The sequence below is a fragment of the Falco biarmicus genome, chromosome 5 (genome assembly GCF_023638135.1).
Source record: "Falco biarmicus isolate bFalBia1 chromosome 5, bFalBia1.pri, whole genome shotgun sequence".
Lineage (NCBI taxonomy): Eukaryota > Metazoa > Chordata > Aves > Falconiformes > Falconidae > Falco > Falco biarmicus.
The window spans coordinates 15,716,361-15,733,516 of NC_079292.1; the positions used below are offsets into that span (position 1 = coordinate 15,716,361).

Consider the following 17,156-nt stretch of genomic DNA (forward strand, 5'->3'; position numbering starts at 1 on the left):
AGCAAAGCTTGTGTTTATTGTAAATAAACACCAGTAGAACAGTGGTTATTTTAGCACTTGATAATTTCCCAATTATGTCATTTGACCTGGAATGAAGCTTGCAATTGTCGAGCTGCATTTTATGCAGCGGATCAGTCTGGGGGTTTGAGCTGGCAGTTTATTTCCTTTGTCAGTTTACAAGAAGTATCAAAATGAAACCGACTGTGCTGTTTCCTTTCCAGTGCGCAGCGCAAGAAGGGTGGAACGGTTTGCAGATATTATTTCCAAACTTTTTCAGCTGGAATTGGAATAGTGTTTTGTCAAAAAAGCTGGTAAAGTTATCCTTCAGTCTTGCAATGTTATGCTGTAGTTTGCTAGCATTGAATCCAAGTTTATTTTTGCTTAACCTCACGTACTGGGTTTTGTTAGAGTTTTTCAGACTGTGGCTGCAAAATGAAAGTGCTTACAAGGTGTTTATGAACTCTTGTTATGAACCAGCTGCCAGTTACTGCAGGATGACACATTTCTGCAAGCAGTCTAAGTTGTTCAGTTTTCTGGTCGCTGGCTGTCGCTTTTCGGGCATGTATGGGTTTTTTTCTGTTTTGGTTTTATTAGAATTTATGCCAAGTACGTTTGCAAACTTTGAACTGGGATCAGTACAAGGTGGCAGGTTTCACTTACTATTTACTGAAATTGTAAGTATACATTGCTCAATGTTGCATAGTGAAGGGCTGTGCAACAAAACACCTCAGGATGTACTGTAAATAGAAAAACTGTAATTTGCGCATAGGTGGTGTATGGAGTTACCGTAAGTAACATCTTCATGAACAGGACTGTTGTATGTTACTGGAAGAGAGTCACGTTGTGGATGAGATGCTAAATTTCATTACCATCTGCTTAAATATTGTAAAATGGACAATAACAAACAGTATTCGTATTGTGTTAAGGGCAGTCGGATCAGTTACTTTATGCTATTTTAAGTAAAAGGGCTATGAACTCAAGGATTATGATGAACACAAGCTTAAAAAGAGTTCTATTATTTCTGTAAATGTAATGTTTACTAACAGCAAATAACATTTTTACCTTTCTGGGTTTTAGCAATTATTTTTGTTTGGTTTTGCCAAGTGCAATACCAGGCTATAATCCATAACAATACGTCTCTGGGTGATTTGTGGGTCAACCTAAAATTGATTTTTGCTTTAGGCCTCTTGTACGCAGGAAGTCGGATCGTGCTGAACGAGAGTAATGTTTCAAAATGACTGGTGCTGACAAAGTTCTACTGTTTCTCTTCTGACAACGTTAGAGGGATTTTTTTTCTTTTGTTTCAGCTACTAAATTACTGAAAAACCAAAGGTATATCTTTCTCTACGCTCAAGCTGTATCATGACTTTTCTCCTTTGCAGTCTTCTGTGTCTCACCGACGGAGAAGACACTAACTGTGAGCAAAATCTGTTCACTTGATTTGATCAAGTTTGAGTAGCGCATGTTGGGTAAGAATAGATGTAAGTGAGATATACTAAGAAATGTTTTTTGTTTGCAGTCTAGATTAGAGATACCTGCAGTTTCAGGATCATAGAAAGATCTTTTTGGGTACAAAACTACTGCAATCCACCTGGAAACACACAGTTGGCATATTTTACAGGCAGCGTTATTTACTGTTGTGTCTTTGTAAGGTTTGCTGTGAGTTAAGGGGAGTGCCTGATCTTGTGTAAGAGAGTCAAGGCAAAAATACGAAAAGAGACTTTCTACTCGGAATGTGGGTTTGCCTTTCTTTTCCCACATGCTGTGCTTGTGGCTCTGGAGCTCATGTTGCCTCTCTATTGCTTTGCTTTTTTGCTGATGATTAGAAGGAGATGTGGCGTTTCCTGCAAAACAGCTGCTAGTATTCCCTGGTGACCTGTCAGAGAGGATTCAGTGGAATTACAGATTCAAAAGCAGACCTAGAGGACTTTGGCAGCTGCAGCAGAGGTTTTGGGGAAAGGTGGGGGGGTTGCATTGTGTATGATGCAGGAAGGAGGATTAGAAATGGAGTACAAGGGCATGGGAGAGAAGCTCTGGAGATTCAGGGACTGTTAAGTCTCCAACAACATAAGGACTTCACATCTACAAACAATTCAGATTTGGCTGAGAAAGTTGGACTATATCCATGTTTCCATAGGACGTGGAGAATCTCCTGGAATAGTTTAAGATTGTTCGCAATGCTACTGATGCAGAGTTTGCAATGTGCGTTAGCATGGTATGTAGCGTTGGGCTTTTAGGCTCTTGCACAAACTAGAAAAAATAACAGATATTGATCTGAAATTGATTCTTTAGAAAGTGCAGTTAATTCCATGAGAGAGTGTTAAACTTTCCTCTGAGATTAATGTCATTAATACATTAACTGGTTGACAGCAGAAGTCACATGTTGCTTGTCCCTTGCTGCAACGGCTGCCCTAAGACAGCTGAGCGGTTGCAGAAGGATTAATGCAGTAATGAGGATTGTAACTTTGCTTGTGTTAGCTCTGCTCTTGGATTTGACAGCAGCTGCTATTTAGAAACAAAACAGAGTATGTGTTTTTATTTATGTGGAGTGGAAACATCCATTTGGAAGTATTTAAATGAACCAGAAAAGTTCTTTTTCATATTTTAAGCTTCAGCACACATTCATAGTGTTGCAGGCTTCTGCATAAACTGATATGCATGTAGAATTTAGGTTAGTATCTTATAAGTGATAACTGGTTTTCTAGTTGCCTTGCTGGCTTTTTATGTTTTTCAGGGGCCCAGATTTTCATTCTACTTCAGGTTCATTTATGTCCAGTAACTATGCCACTTCTGTACGTGAACAGGGACAGCCAATGTCTACAGCTGTGTGTGTACAAGTTCACCTGCCCTGCTAGATCTAATCTGTCTACACATGAAATGCAAACAAGCGTAGAAATTTTTACACAGATGGCTGGCTGTCTTCTGAATGTGTTAGTATGTGAATACCTAATTTTATAACAAGTATTTGATGTGCAAATGTCTTTCATTCACATATTATTACATAGGCTATACAATAGCAGATTTCTATATTGTGTGTAAGTCCTTGTATATATGTAAAATATGAATAGACAAATAAGTAGAAATTTAAAAAAATAATAAAAGTGACCAGGAAACTCGGTTTGATAGAGGATCACCACCACCCTGGTTTAAGCAGCCAATTTTGACAGCTGACAGCCTTCTTGCTTTGTCATATATTCCCATTATTTCTTTTTGAAACTTATTGCCAATGTTTAAAGCTGATTCACTACCACATACGTAGTAAGGAAGGAGGAAGCAAGAGGCAACCTAATAGTTCTTGAGAAGGAATATATCAATATCTATTTACAAGTTACGCCCCCACCAGTGAGATTTGTCTATAAGTTTTCACAGCTTCAGCAGGTTTGACCTCCTCCGGCTGTGCTTGCCCAGCTCAAACAGTGGTTTTCTGCCTCCTTGGAGGGAGTTACGCTTCCGGTTCTCCACTGTGGCCCTACCTGCAAGGTATTACTGCCATCTTCTCCTGCTGACACTGAAGTGATGTTAACATGTGACTGAACATGCAGACTTTACCCATCTGAGCAGTGTCTGAGAGCACTGATGGTTGTGTGGTGCTGGCTATTTACATTCTTCCTCCTGTTATAACTTTACAGTGGTCATAATTTCCATTTCGCTTCTAGGAAATTTCAAGAGAAGCTGGGTAATGCTGATAATTCTCAAATATGTATCAGACACTGTCTAAAAGGTAGAAGCTTTCTGTAGCCATCTTTTGGGGGAAGAGGGGAGTTTCAGGAGGTAAACGGAAACACCAAATAGTGCAGTTGGTTCTGACACGAGAATGACCGCCAATCTGACACACTCATAAAATAAGTAATCTTGTAATCTTTTCCTTTCCTATCTTTTAAGTAAACATTTATTTAAAGTAGTGGGATGCACTTTATTATATTATCATATCCCAACACTGCCTCTTCCACCATTTTCTATGTTACAGTAAAAAATACAAAGTTAATATACTGGTTTGCTCTTGGAAGTTAATAAATTGGGAAAGCTATCTAGGGAAAAGCACCAAATTGTTTAGCTTGACTAAAACTCCAGTGTAAAGAGACTGTGAAGAAATAACTTGCTATGGCATGTGATACTTAGATGACTTTAAACTATAATTTTAGATGGTCAGTATCTTGAACATCCATCTTTCCAGAAGATTAATTTTGATAACAGTAGTGTATTTTACTTCCAGATATATCCATAGGAATGACATCGGTGACCACAGTTTAGTAGAAGGCAGTCAGTCTTGAGAAAACCAGCCGCTAGCTGATGTGAAGATTGGCGTAATTAATCCTGAATTTATATAATTTGTGTATGGAAATCATGCTTTTTCCCAAGTTTCTTGTTGTATACAGCTTGGTTTTGTTGGTTACGTTGCAGTTCCTTTTTATCAGTCCCCAAGTAATTAATGGGAAAGTTACAAATTTTTATTAAGCTAATTTAAATCAAGTAGCTGCTGAGAAGGTTGGCGAATCCTGAAACAGTGACTATTATTTAATGAAATGGATACTCTTTGAGTGGATCTCTGCATTTCAGAGGCAGATGCGTAGCTTACATAGTTGTTGCCACAGATGTGAGGTGAAATGAATGTAAATTAACTGCATCCTGCAAAGGACTTTTAAAGGCAGAGGCTGCACACTAAGGTGTGTGTTGGGGTGAAAACTGGCAAACGACAGGTGGCATTTGGGGGGTGAAGGGAGACACTTTCTATTTTAAAAAAATTAAGACCGTTTTGTTCTTCAGTTGCAGGAGAATCTAGAGGGAATTTCAGCATTTGTAATTAAAGCTGTGAATATGAAGATGCAGGAGTTCATGACCTTTAATAGAAAATGCCTTTATTTAGTCATTGGAGATAGAAACAGCTTGGAATATTCTTTAAATTTTTTTTTAAGTATTTCTCTTTGTTCTTGAGGTATTCGCCTTTTGCAAATTAATCATGGATGAATCCTTCTGCTACTGGCAAGTTTTTACTTGTGAGGATGCCAGACAAATTGTCATGTTTTGATTCTCTGTGGGAAAATTTTTCTTAGTTATCCTTGAAATATCAAACTAGCGAGCACAGGGTTGATGATGTAAATACAAAATCTTCCCTTGCAGCAGCAGGTTGCTGTTGCTTCCTTAACCTGCTGTTGGCTGACGGGGCAAGGCTGTGCAAGTGCAGAGAGTAGCACCCACTTGGATTCTTCAAGTTAAGCGCTGAATGCTTTAGATGAGGAAAAATTGCTGCGTGTTGAAGGAGAAACTCCAGCTTGTCCAAAGTTCTCAGTCCATGATGACATTGCACTTGCTACGTTTGACTACTGTGTCAGTACCAGAGGTACCTGGCTGATCCCTGCCGCCGTGGAGGCTCTTAGTGCCAGGGCGGCCGCAAGCCGGAGTCAGCTGCTGCTGAGCCATGGCCCTGCTGACTGGAAAATTCCTCTTCCCCCGGGCTGCCCGTGCTGCCTGCTGCCTCTGGGGGTAGCACTGGAGTGAAGGCATTGGGGAAAGAGTGTTCCCACAAATGGGGGGGAACAGGACTGTTAAGGATTTATAGCACCCCTCAGCCAAAACCAATTCCTGTCTCTTGTAATATTTTGTAGTTGTGCCTAAGTTCCCAGCACCAAGCCTGTTGTTTGCAGCACGCTGTGATCTAGCGGCTGGCCAAGAACCAGCACTTTTCCCCTGGAGAAGTATATAATTTGTAAAGTATGGCCAAATACCTTCTTAAAGCCATCTTTTTATTTAACAATATCAGGGATGGGACATTCAAATTTGAACAAATAATAATAATAATAACCAAACGCAAGCAATTTTACTGAAGTCTGTCTGTCCTGAAGCCTATTCTCCTGTTGCAGGGTCAGCATGGCCTTGCTTTTTGCAGTACTTAAGAGGTGTCTCATGTGAGCGTGAGCAGTGCTTACACGAGGGCCTGACCTCTAAAGTTTGTAACTGATACAGAAACTTCTGCTTTTTTGCACTTGCTATTTGCTCTCTGTCGAAAAAATTAAACTTTCACCTTGATTGGAGCCTGGAGATAGCCTCCAAGCTACGAACCAGGCAGAGCCTGCCTCTCTGGAAGGGCTGGGAGAAGCAGACCTTTCGCTACTTCTCAGTCTTCTGGTTGTTTTCCATATAGCTTCCCATATAGCCATAAAGGAAACTGCCCAATAACCGGCTCACATGAATTCATCATAAACCATTATAGAAGCAATCTGATGTCTGTCACAGAGTATTTCACCAAGTCATTTGAGCTGTTGTTACGTACTGTCCTCTTTCTTCTTTACATGAAAGAGCTGGGATACCTAGTATACCTCACACAGATGCTGGTAGTTGCTAATTACGTAAAAAAATGGTTTGAGGAAATTTCTCCTTGGTGAAATTTTCTGGTAGATTACTAGCATTTATTTTACCAGGTTTTACATTGTTCAGAGCACTTTGCAGAGTTAATTTTGTTTAATTACAATTTGGTTTGATTGTAATTCACAACAGCAATGAACTGGTGTTCTTTGGAGTGATGAAATCATTGTAACTAGCATAGAGAGGAACAGTTTCCTCTTCTCTTTTTTTTTTCTTTTAGCCTATGAAATGCTGTAAAGTTTATTATTTTTCCATTACAGAACGAAGACACGGTTCAATGTGTAAACCTTCCCCTTCTCCAGCTTCTCCAGCCTGCAATTCCAGGACATCCCTCGTACAGATGAAACCGAAATCCTGTATCAGCGGCCATAACCCTGTCAGCAGCAACTCAAAGCCATTCAAAACGCCCAAAGACAATCTACTTACCTCCAGCAGCAAACAGCACACAGTCTTTCCTTCAAAAGTATCACGGGATAAACCATGGTGAGTACCAAAATAATAGTTACAAAGATGTTGGCATTTAAAAAATGATAAGTATTTCTATGTATAGTTCACAATCATAAAAAAAATCCATATTCTAATCTAACCTAAGTTGACACTTTAAGCCTCTATGCTTCCTAAGGGAGGAAACAGGGATGTTTTAAATAATAAAAAAATATATATAGGAAGAGGAAAAAGGACTGGATTACTTTTCTGATGTTTCGTCAAGTTTCTGCTTTTCAAAAATGCATATAGCGAGTGAGATATTGACCCAGTTTGCTGTCTTTAAGGTCCATCTTCCATTACAGTATCAGCGCTTAAAACTGATGCTTTTAAACAGTAGGATAATTTTTGCAGAATTCTTAATCCTGGGTTAACTGATGGTTATGAAAACTTACTGGTTATAGTCATTTCTCTTCAACAACAGCTGCTGTTGGAGTTCTTTCTGTATGTTGATATTGTTTGATGCCTTATAAGAAGACAGAAGAAAATTCTGGCTGCAAAAATCACTATTTTGGGGGCATCTTACATCATGTACTGTGATATATATACACATATAGGCTTTGAGACTGCCAGGCCCATCCTCCCGTGACTGTGATGATGGCAGCAAAGTTGCAAAAATGTAAATGAGAGCAGAACTGGGTCACTACTTTATCTCAAAAGAAATTGTTTTGTCTTTAGTTATCTACAGAAAAGATGCTTTGTGATTAGGTCACTAGGTTGGTGACTTGAGATCTGGGTTCAGTTCCTGGTTCTGCACAGGCTACTGTTACACTTAAGTCTCCTCAGCCTCAGTTGCATGTCTGTGAACTTGAGATAGTAAGACTTCCTTCTTCTGAAGTTTTATCTACTTACTGTGTAAAGATCTTTCCCTTTTATTAATAATATCTAGCATAAGAAGGTCATGATTTTAGGTAGAGTTTCTGAACACAACTCCCTTAAAGCAGCAAATAATCTATTGCAAACCATTCACTCCTGAGACAAAGCATAAACTCAAATTACGTTACAGTAATAGCTTCTATTTTCTGCTTGAAACATACAATTTCAAAGAGAGCAGCTTCTGCCTAGTTGTAGAATTTACCTTGCACCAGAACAAACTTGATCAAAATCTAATCTTCCTATAAATCTGAACCCACCATCTCTATAAGCATGATCAGCATTGTGGACAATAATGGTATATAATTTTGAAAACAGAAAATCTGGATGTTTACATTACACACAGATGAGGTAGAGGCTCTTCTAGTTAAGGTGTGCCTCATTTATTATTTTAAGAAAAATTATTGACTGAATAGTGACTTTTTGTTCTTAATTGTTGCAGAGGAATTTTATGTGAGAGGATTTTTTTTTTATAGTCTAACTAAAAGGAAAGCAGAAAGGACTTTGGAGTGTTAACGCTATTGACTGTAAACCTGTTTCCCATCCTAGTGTTACAGACAGCAACTTACATATCCACATTTCAGCATACTAACTGAATCTATAAACGATATCTTCCGTTCTGGCAGCAGATGGCATTCTGTCAGTCAGGAAAAGCTGGAAGGGAGCAAAATAACTGAGCATTTCCACCAATCCCTTTTCCTATTATTGGGAACATCCCAAGTGTTTACTCATGATTAACGAGGTAGATTTAGCCATTGAAAACTCTTGTTTTAACTGCTCTGTTAATACTTTGGCAATGAATTATGTCATAGTTGTACCTGTGAATTACCCAATTCTTGCAGATCTGCTAGGAGGTAATACTGTGGCTGTGTTTACCAGTGGGGAAAAATGAGACACATGGTAGTTGAAGATACTATATTCATCACTAACAAATCATGAACAGGCTTAAGTGGAGATCAGTGAAACTGTCTTTCAAAATTTAGTGTTAAGTACCCTTAGATTACATAACTTGTTAAAGACTAAAATCAGCCTGATAATCATCACAGGTTAAATAGAGCTGACAGCTGTTACGGAAGAAAGTGTGTGTTCCTATTCCATTAGTGGATTATAATTTTTATTCAGAATTCTAGAAAATATTCAGTAGGTCTGGTTTTCTTAAAGGAGAAATTATTCAAAAGTGCAAATAGGATCATGTATCCAAGTGTGTTGTGGTTTACAAATTAGCTTAATTCAGGAATTGTCACTTGTAGTGATTGCTTCCCAAACCTGGAATAACCTTTGCACTTGCCCAATTCTTTCATACAGTATATCTTACAAATTTTAGCTGTTACAATTAGTAGTAGTATTTCAGCAATGGCTTCTGCAACAGCATGGCCCAGTAGATCTGTTATTATACCTGCCTTTATGTAGACCCAACTCCTCCATTGTTTAATTCATTGTAGTTTTGGTTGAGCCATCATCTTAAACATTGACCAAGTAGCTCTTTCTCTTCTTCACACCCTGTGTTGTTCTAAGATGTGCTGCAGAGGTTCAGGTTGCTCCTCAATGAATGCTGTAAAAAGCATGATCGGAATGATCAGATTAAAGAGATCTGGAACTGTTTCACTTTTGTAGCTGCTGTTTTAATACTTCTCTTCTTGTAGTTGGAATGTGAAGGATTATTGTGAATACATCATCCAGAAATATCTGTCAGCTCTGATTTTTTTTTTTTTTCCCTACATCTCTCTAACGTTGCTATTAATACAGCAGTGCTTAGAGACTGGAGCAGTGCTGGAGCACTACTGCGCTGTGCACAAGATAAATGTAAACCATCATTTGCTGAAGCTTGCAGTTCAGGTAGTAAGTGGTATAGCAAAAGGGTAGAAAATAGAAGAAGGCAAAGACAGATCTTAGAAACTGGGCATGAAGATTTGTTCATGTTTTTATGTAGTAAACTACTTGATCTACAGTAAAAAAAAATCTCCTATTTTCAGCAAATGTAATGGCCATCTGTTTAAAAGCAGAAAAAAAATAATTCCTACCCTAAGATATTATAATTTGTCTGTCATTTAACTTAATAAATTCAGAGCAGTTTAAAAAAGTAGAGGGTCTTCTGTCTTTCATAGCTCCGTGCTTGCATTCATTGAAATATTTGATGCAATTTTGGTTTTGTGAGTAATTTTTTTTTTTTTTTTTTTTTTTTTTTTTTTTGCTTGGTTACTGGCCAGCAGTCTACATTTTACTGCAGTCGAATCTGTATTCTGACTAGCTGGTGTTGTGTTTGTGGTACCATTGGATATGGAAGTTTCATGTAATTTAGTTCCAGCTCCAAAATATGTCTTGGTGTCTCAGTCTTCTTTTTAGTTCTGTATACCTATGTTTATATCAAGGTTTGTACATTTTGTTATGTTAAAATACCCTTAGAACAAAGAGTAACAACTTGCCAGTATGGGAGGGTCTGCTCCAGCCACGTGTGCCGCACTTCCTTGGATCATCTTCAGCAGCTATGGAGAAACAGAGGTTTTGTAGTATCCCAGGAAGGTCAAAACTTGAGTTATTTTGGACCTGCTTCCGATGTTTCCCACGGGTGACCCATGCAGAATGCCATCTCAAAGTCATCTTTTTCTGGCTGTTAACACCTGTTAACCATTCTTTCCATAGGAAAATGCAGCAAAGGTGCCATTTTTTAGACACAAAAAAGGACTGAAATTATGCGAGACTTGTGAAAGGGGGGGAAGCCCCAAACCGTACAGTGATGTGCAGACAGGCAAATATTGCCTGTCTTGGGACACTGACAACGGTGGGGTCCTGGCAAGCAACTCTGCTTACCTGAACTGCAACATGCCAGCGTGCCTAAGAATATAAACTGATTTAACAGCAGTTGTGTGTTTAACAAATGTCACGTGCATAACACACTTGTAGAAGCTCTGCACTACCATGCAGAATTACTGCAGTGATGTGCAGGAAGCAGATTGTACTTTCAGTACAGTTTGCTAAGGAGAAATTTTGCACTCCTTGTAAATACATTTAATTTTACCTTTAAGCGTATACATCAAGTTAAACCTTTAAGAGAATAATAGATTAAAGAATCCCCAAGTTTTAAGAAGTTTTTCTGTGTAGGACAGCCTCTTTGACAGCCACCTTTATGCTGGGGATTAAAATTACCGAGGTTACTTTAGTTGTGTGCAGTTCAGAAAGGAAAATACAGGAATACTGTTAAGCACACTCTCATGCTTCTAGATGAAGAATTTGTTTTACCTTTTAAACATCACCATTGCATTTTCATTTAAGAAAACTTGTGTTTCTTTTGATTGCTCAGTGTGGAATGATAGTCTGAAAATTGTCATTAGCATGATCTGTGTGTGAATTTGCTTATGAGGCAGTCAACTATTTGGCAAAAGCAATTCTTCAGGCAGTGTATGGAAAGAACTGAATAAGTGAGATGTTTTCATTCATGGCCTCCAATGAAAGGGACATTTGGGCTTAAAGCTCTGAGAATATAGGTTTTTAAATTAATACTTTTTCTTTGGGCTTGTTTCAGTAAGAATGGGTGTATAATTTGTATATTCTATATTAACAGGTAGACACAAGACATCCAATTCTGGGGCAATTGAGTAGGTAAAAATCAGCTATTGTTGTCGGGTATTTCCTCATGCAGATAGGAGACGGAAATGTTGAAATAATGTTGGAACTGAAAATAATTTGTCTCAATCTTTTTTTGCTGCCAAATGAAGAAGGTAACATTTGTTAGTGTCACAAATATGCTGTGGTGGTAGTTAAGTTAGGAGAAGTTAGTGGAGACTTTATTCTGAAAAGGGCCAACTAAGCTAATAATGGTATTGGGAATTTTTATTTTTTTAAGTTTGTAAGATTTTATTAAAAATACATTTCAGTAATGCTTGATTCATCAAGAATTTTAATACTTTTAAAGGGTCGTTTCACTGTTAAGATTTCTAGGCTTGAAATCTCTTCTCTCCTTGTTTCCAAACTTGTATGTCATTCAGACATGTCTGATCAAATGAATTATTTTTGTGTTTGTTTAAAAATACTAGTATTCGTTAGAAAACTATTTTGTTATCATGGTGAGTTTAGTACAGCATACGCATACCTGCTATGTGCTTATGTTAAAGGTATGAGACTGTATGTGTAAGAGGGTATGTCTTGCTTAATAGCAAAAACTTATTTTGCTTATGAATAGTAGGGGATTGGATCTTAAAAAAATACAATGGTTCATTTTCATAATTCTCTACATTGCCAGGCTTTACAGATGCCTGGTTTTGTAAACATTTGATTGTACAAAAATAGGCAATAATGGTACTAACATTTTCATTTTGGTGTGATCTTAAGGTATAGTGTAACTTGCATGGTAATTTTTATATCTGCAGAAGGGGATAAAGTAACTGTAAGTCTTTGGTACAGAAAATATGATGAAGATTTTTTTTTCCTTTGGTTTTGCAGCGTTCCTGTTCCAGTAGTCAGTCTAGAGAAAATTCCTAACCTAGTGAAGGCAGATGGTGCCAATGTTAAAATGAATTCTGCAACCACTACCACCATCACCTCCTCCTCAGCCTCTTCATCCACCATACCTGCTCCAACTTTGGTTAAATCTGGTTTGACATCCAAGTCAGTGCCACCATCACCAGAAAAGATTCTGAATGGCAAAGGAATTGTAGCTCCATCAATAGACAAGAAACACCAAAATGGCACTAAAAGCAGTAACAAGCCTTACAAAAGACTTTCAGGTGAGTGATGTAGTTAATCTTTTGAGGTGGTCCATCTGTCCTATAGCTCAGAAATAATGTACTAATAAAATGCTGTAGCCTGGTTTTGGTTTGTTTGGGGGTTTTTGGTTGGTTGGTTGGTTTTTATACTGTTAAGATGCCAGTTTGCACTTACGGGGAAAAAAAAAGCTTTCACATTCTTAGCTTGTGTAAAATATTTTCAAAGTACATATTCTGTTTAGCTTGAAATAAAAGTGTTTAATGCATTTCTTAACTGGTCAACAGGCCAAATACAAATTTTTAAGGAAGTAAATTCAGTAAAACAGAAAGGCAGAAGGCTTCCTCAAGTCATTATGTCATTTGGGTCTGTTTACAATGAAAGAAAATGTGCCTTTGTTGGGTGGCTTCAGTATAGTCATGATCAGGTTGAACAGTTGAAGTTTAAGACATTGGATTATCCACCAAGTCGTGATTGTTTAAACAATCTTTTTATTGGATTTAAATACTAGAAAATTCTAAGAAGATACAGGAAATGCTGGGGAATTCTTAAAAATCATAATTCCCCTCCACCCCTCTCCCTCTGTGATTCACACATGAGTGAAGACGGTGGTAGCATGGGGGATCTTGATCTTCCTCAGAAAGGTCAGGATGGTGGGGTTGAGGGGGTGACATTAAATGTGGAAATGCCCTGGATGGCCTTAGGCAGGGCAGTATCGGGGGATGTAGGTCCCAGTGCCACCGAAACATGGAACACCCCATCACGGGAGGGCAGAAGCTCCGTCAGAGAGGTTGCCTTCTATTGCAAGAATTATTTTCTATGGAGTTCCCCAGAGGTGACTCATGCCAGCTGTTGGGCAGTGAGTAGAGAATTTGCCCCCTAAAGCTCAAAACGTTTTTGTTCTGAATGAAAAGAAACAAAGTGTTTTGAGGGATTGTATTTATTTATTTATTTTAAAGCAAAAGTAACTGACTCAACTTTACAGCTTCAGAAGCTGTGCGGGGTCTATTCATCAGCTGGCAGCACTTTGTGATTTGAGCAGGAACTTCTCGTGTGTGCTGAAAGGCTAATTTTGCTAATGGCAGCATGATCCGCATTAGATCGTCAGTTTGGCAGAAAGTTAGTTCATGTGATTTCTAAATGTGCACTAGTTATGAACCAAGTATAAGTTGTACAAGATAAATGCTTTAATTTCCAGTTAATGAGTGTGCCCTATTTTTTGACTGAATATCAGGTTTGTTTTTTTCATTTTCTCAAATTTGGCAGCTAGCCGATGGTACTGCTACCTTGGCTTGATTCCAGACCAGCGTGAGGTGTTTGCTAGGGCTGTGTGGGGTATGGAACAACGCCATTGCCTTAAAGGATTCAGGACACTGATTGCTTTCTTAACTAGTTAAAGCTGGCGTATAAGAAAACAGAACTGCTGTTCATTTATAGCATTCCACAAAATGAAAAGATATTACAAGAACGTAGCTGATACATACAAGAAAAGGCTTTTAAACCTTAGATTTCACTTGCTAAGATCAATTTGTTATTCTAATAAAACCTCTCTGTATTTCACAGTTCATTTAAAATACTGGTTTCTTTTCACCTATTGTTTGCTTTAGTGTTTAGATGCTTAATTTAGCTAATCAATTCTGAATTCGTACTTAAGCAATTGAAAATGTTACTGTTTGAGATACTTGTTTTCCTCACATCACCGTGTACCATGGCAGGGCTGTAGGTGATACTCATACCTTTCTTGTACAAGTGCTTGCTGGAATGTGTTCATAAAAGAGGTTCATTTCTGTAGGCCCTTCCTTCAGCTTGCTTGCTTTTTCTCTGGAGGTGACTCCATCGCTGTTCTGTCTCTAAGGTGTCACCTAGCCTTCTAGGCTAGGGAACGTTTCACTGGTGGAAATTTCTGCACAGGACTGTTTGGGCACTCCGATAGGTGTTAATGTACCTTTATATGGTTAAGAAATCCACAGAATTTACACTTTTGTTTTTTACAGCTCCTGTGTCACTACCAGATTTAGAGTCTGGTTAGTCTTGCTTCTACTGCCTCATGCATTGATGCAGCAATGCAATAATTTAGCAATGATGCAAATAGAAGTCCTGAGAGCACTGCAGATGAATTGCCTGTAGATTGTGTGTCACTATGATGGATTCCCCTCCATTGTTATACAGGACTGTGCAAAGGCTGAGAAAAAGATCTTGGAAGGTCAATGAGATTATTATTTTAGATATCCTATAAATTTAATTCATTTCACATTAAAAGAATGAGACAGTGGATAAAGTTTTTAGGTTTCCCTCAGTCTGCTGCTGTGGATCTGTACAGCTGTTAATTTTTGAAGCTCCTTAATAAATCTGGCCAGTTTACATCTGTTTTCTTTTATTTATAGCAACCGCCACTCTCTCTCACACCATTTCCCTGACTGTGGCTGAAGTTTGGGTTTTTTTCTTTGCTGAGAGCTGGTGGTTGTTTGGGTGATGAATGAACCTGCCCTCTTTTCAGGAGCACTGTCGTTGGTGAGAGAGAGGAAACAGCCTGTGGAACCACAAAAGACAGCCTGTAGCTGCCCAGCATAAGTGGATCAGTGTTTTCTAGTAGCAAACTGAAAAAAAAAAAATAAAAAAAATTTCTCTAAATCTTCCCTAGTTCTTGTTCTCTTTGGGGTGAAGTTAAAGAATGCAGATGCCCAGTTTACACCAAGAATGTCTGTTGGGTTGCAAACAAGAGTTTGAGACCCTTCAGTTTTGACCCTTCCTCCTCTTACGGTGAGGTTATAATGAATGCTTTTTACTCATCCACCAAACATGAAGAAGTGGGATTCATTCTGGAAAAGCAACTTTCTCAAGCTGTGGCTGTGCACAGGAGTCTAGGGCTTCTCACGCTGCACATTTCCTAGTACAGAGATAGTCAGAAACTGCATTTCGTTACTGATAAGCAGGTGATAATCTTCATTTAATGTGTTGCCCAAATCAGGCATGTCTGTAGCTGGCAATTAGATGGTCACAATTTCTCTGGAACAGCCATGCACGCTTCAGCCAGAAGTGGTTCTCTGTTTGTTTAGTATTTTCTGTTTCTCAGGGAAAGCATGTTGTTTTTTTCAGTAGATGGTGGAGGCTTTCACTTTTTCCAACTGTAATTCCTTATGTTGATTTGACCACTGTATGTTATCCTAATAATTGGCTTTGTTATCATCAGTCCTGCAAGCCCTGCTTGGTTGGGACACTCTTCCTGACAAGGAACAATCTGGATGCTCCTGAAGGGACCACTTTTGATTTTTGATCCCTGTTGGTCCAAAGCAGTCCTCACTCAGTAACTTTCAGAACACGTTCCACACCCTTATGATTACCCTCAGGATTTTTCATTTGAAGGTGTATCTTTAAGTCCATATAGCCTATTTAGATTGGGGTTTAACTTGCGTTGAAGGTCTTTAGATGGGTGATTCAGGAAACTGTGATAGGAATAACATACACTCAAAAACTGGGAGTAGTTAACTCCTTTAGTTTGTGAACATGCATTTTCATCCATTAAGTAGAAAAGAATGTTTATTACATTTAGTCATACACAGCTACTTTTCTGTTGTGCTGTAAAGGCCACAGAAACTATAACTACTTGTGACAGATTTCAGTCCCATTGTAGATTTCACCAAAAAAACAGTGCCAACTGTTTTTTCCAAGCTCACTTTTTGACATGTCTCTGCTAATAGGTCGATAACATAACTGTTTAATGTTTGCTTTATCCTTTTTAAGTCCATATAGCAGAATACATAAAACTGCTAGTAACTGTGACATCTGGACGACAGTTGTTGTCTGATGTAGGCTGCTTGGACTCACGTTTCTTCTTCCAGCTGTTCTGCTTCCTGTGATGCTGTCATAACATTGTAACATAGCTGTGAATTGCTGTCTTCATCTTAGCTCTGATTTGTTTGTTGATAAAAATTTTTAGATCCTCAGCTTAAGTTGTATTTGAGTACAGGATGTTTGTTGTATCTGAATGTAACACCACTGTATAGTTAAAACAGGCTTTGGCAAATAGTTTATATTCCACTATCAAACAAAAGCAAACCAGGCTGCCAGTTAAACATACAATGTCAAGGTATATAAAGATAATGGTAGATTTTTTTTGGTGGCATAAACTAAAAAGTGTATGTCCACAGTTTTGTTACAGCTCTGTAGTGCAAACTCTTAAAATTATATTAACATAACCTAAAGGAGGTGATGGTATCTGTGCTATATAAATACTAAAATATTAATGGAAATGAAATATGAAAATATAGCATATTAAATATTAATGCACTTTTAATCATGAGTAGAACTCCTGTAAATGCCTTTTTTTCATAATCCCTGCAAACATTAAACTCCATGCCTCCATTCACTTAGGGAAATAAGAACTAATGTACATGGTATTCTTACAGAGATTTTGGGGACAGATTTTAGAGAAATTTTGTTTTTAAAATGTCACTAGTAATCTTGCGTTTGCTTTGAGATACCACGGGTTGTTTTTTTGGGTATGTCAAAGAAAGGTTGTTCAAAGCACTTGTGATATCTAGTTACCATGTGCCTGAGCCAGACGCAGATGCTGGGTTTGCAGATGCTGTGTTTCACAGCCTCAGAGGCGGCCAGCCTTACAGGGGGGGTTGAACTCCTTGTGCGTCTTTATTTGGCTTGCTCCTGTGTTTGGGCCACTCTGAGTACAGCTCGGTAAGCAGACATATTTCTATGAAGTCTGTGACTGAAAGCCTGCTCTAAAT

At 38.3% G+C, this 17,156-nt stretch overlaps 1 protein-coding gene across 9 annotated transcripts in view; it reads left to right on the forward strand.

Moving 5' to 3' along the window:
• Positions 1 to 17,156, forward strand: part of ATXN7L1 (ataxin 7 like 1) — a 114,548-nt gene that overhangs the window by 76,502 nt on the left and 20,890 nt on the right. For 6 of the 9 annotated variants that reach the window (XM_056339678.1, XM_056339680.1, XM_056339679.1 and 3 more), the window contains 2 exons: positions 6,621 to 6,843; positions 12,154 to 12,437. In XM_056339678.1, coding sequence (XP_056195653.1) covers positions 6,621 to 6,843; positions 12,154 to 12,437 — 507 coding nt within the window. Of the gene's footprint in view, positions 1 to 221; positions 312 to 348; positions 675 to 1,570; positions 3,481 to 6,620; positions 6,844 to 12,153; positions 12,438 to 17,156 lie in introns of those variants that run through there. The other 3 variants (XM_056339684.1, XM_056339686.1, XM_056339685.1) reach the window with 3 other exon arrangements.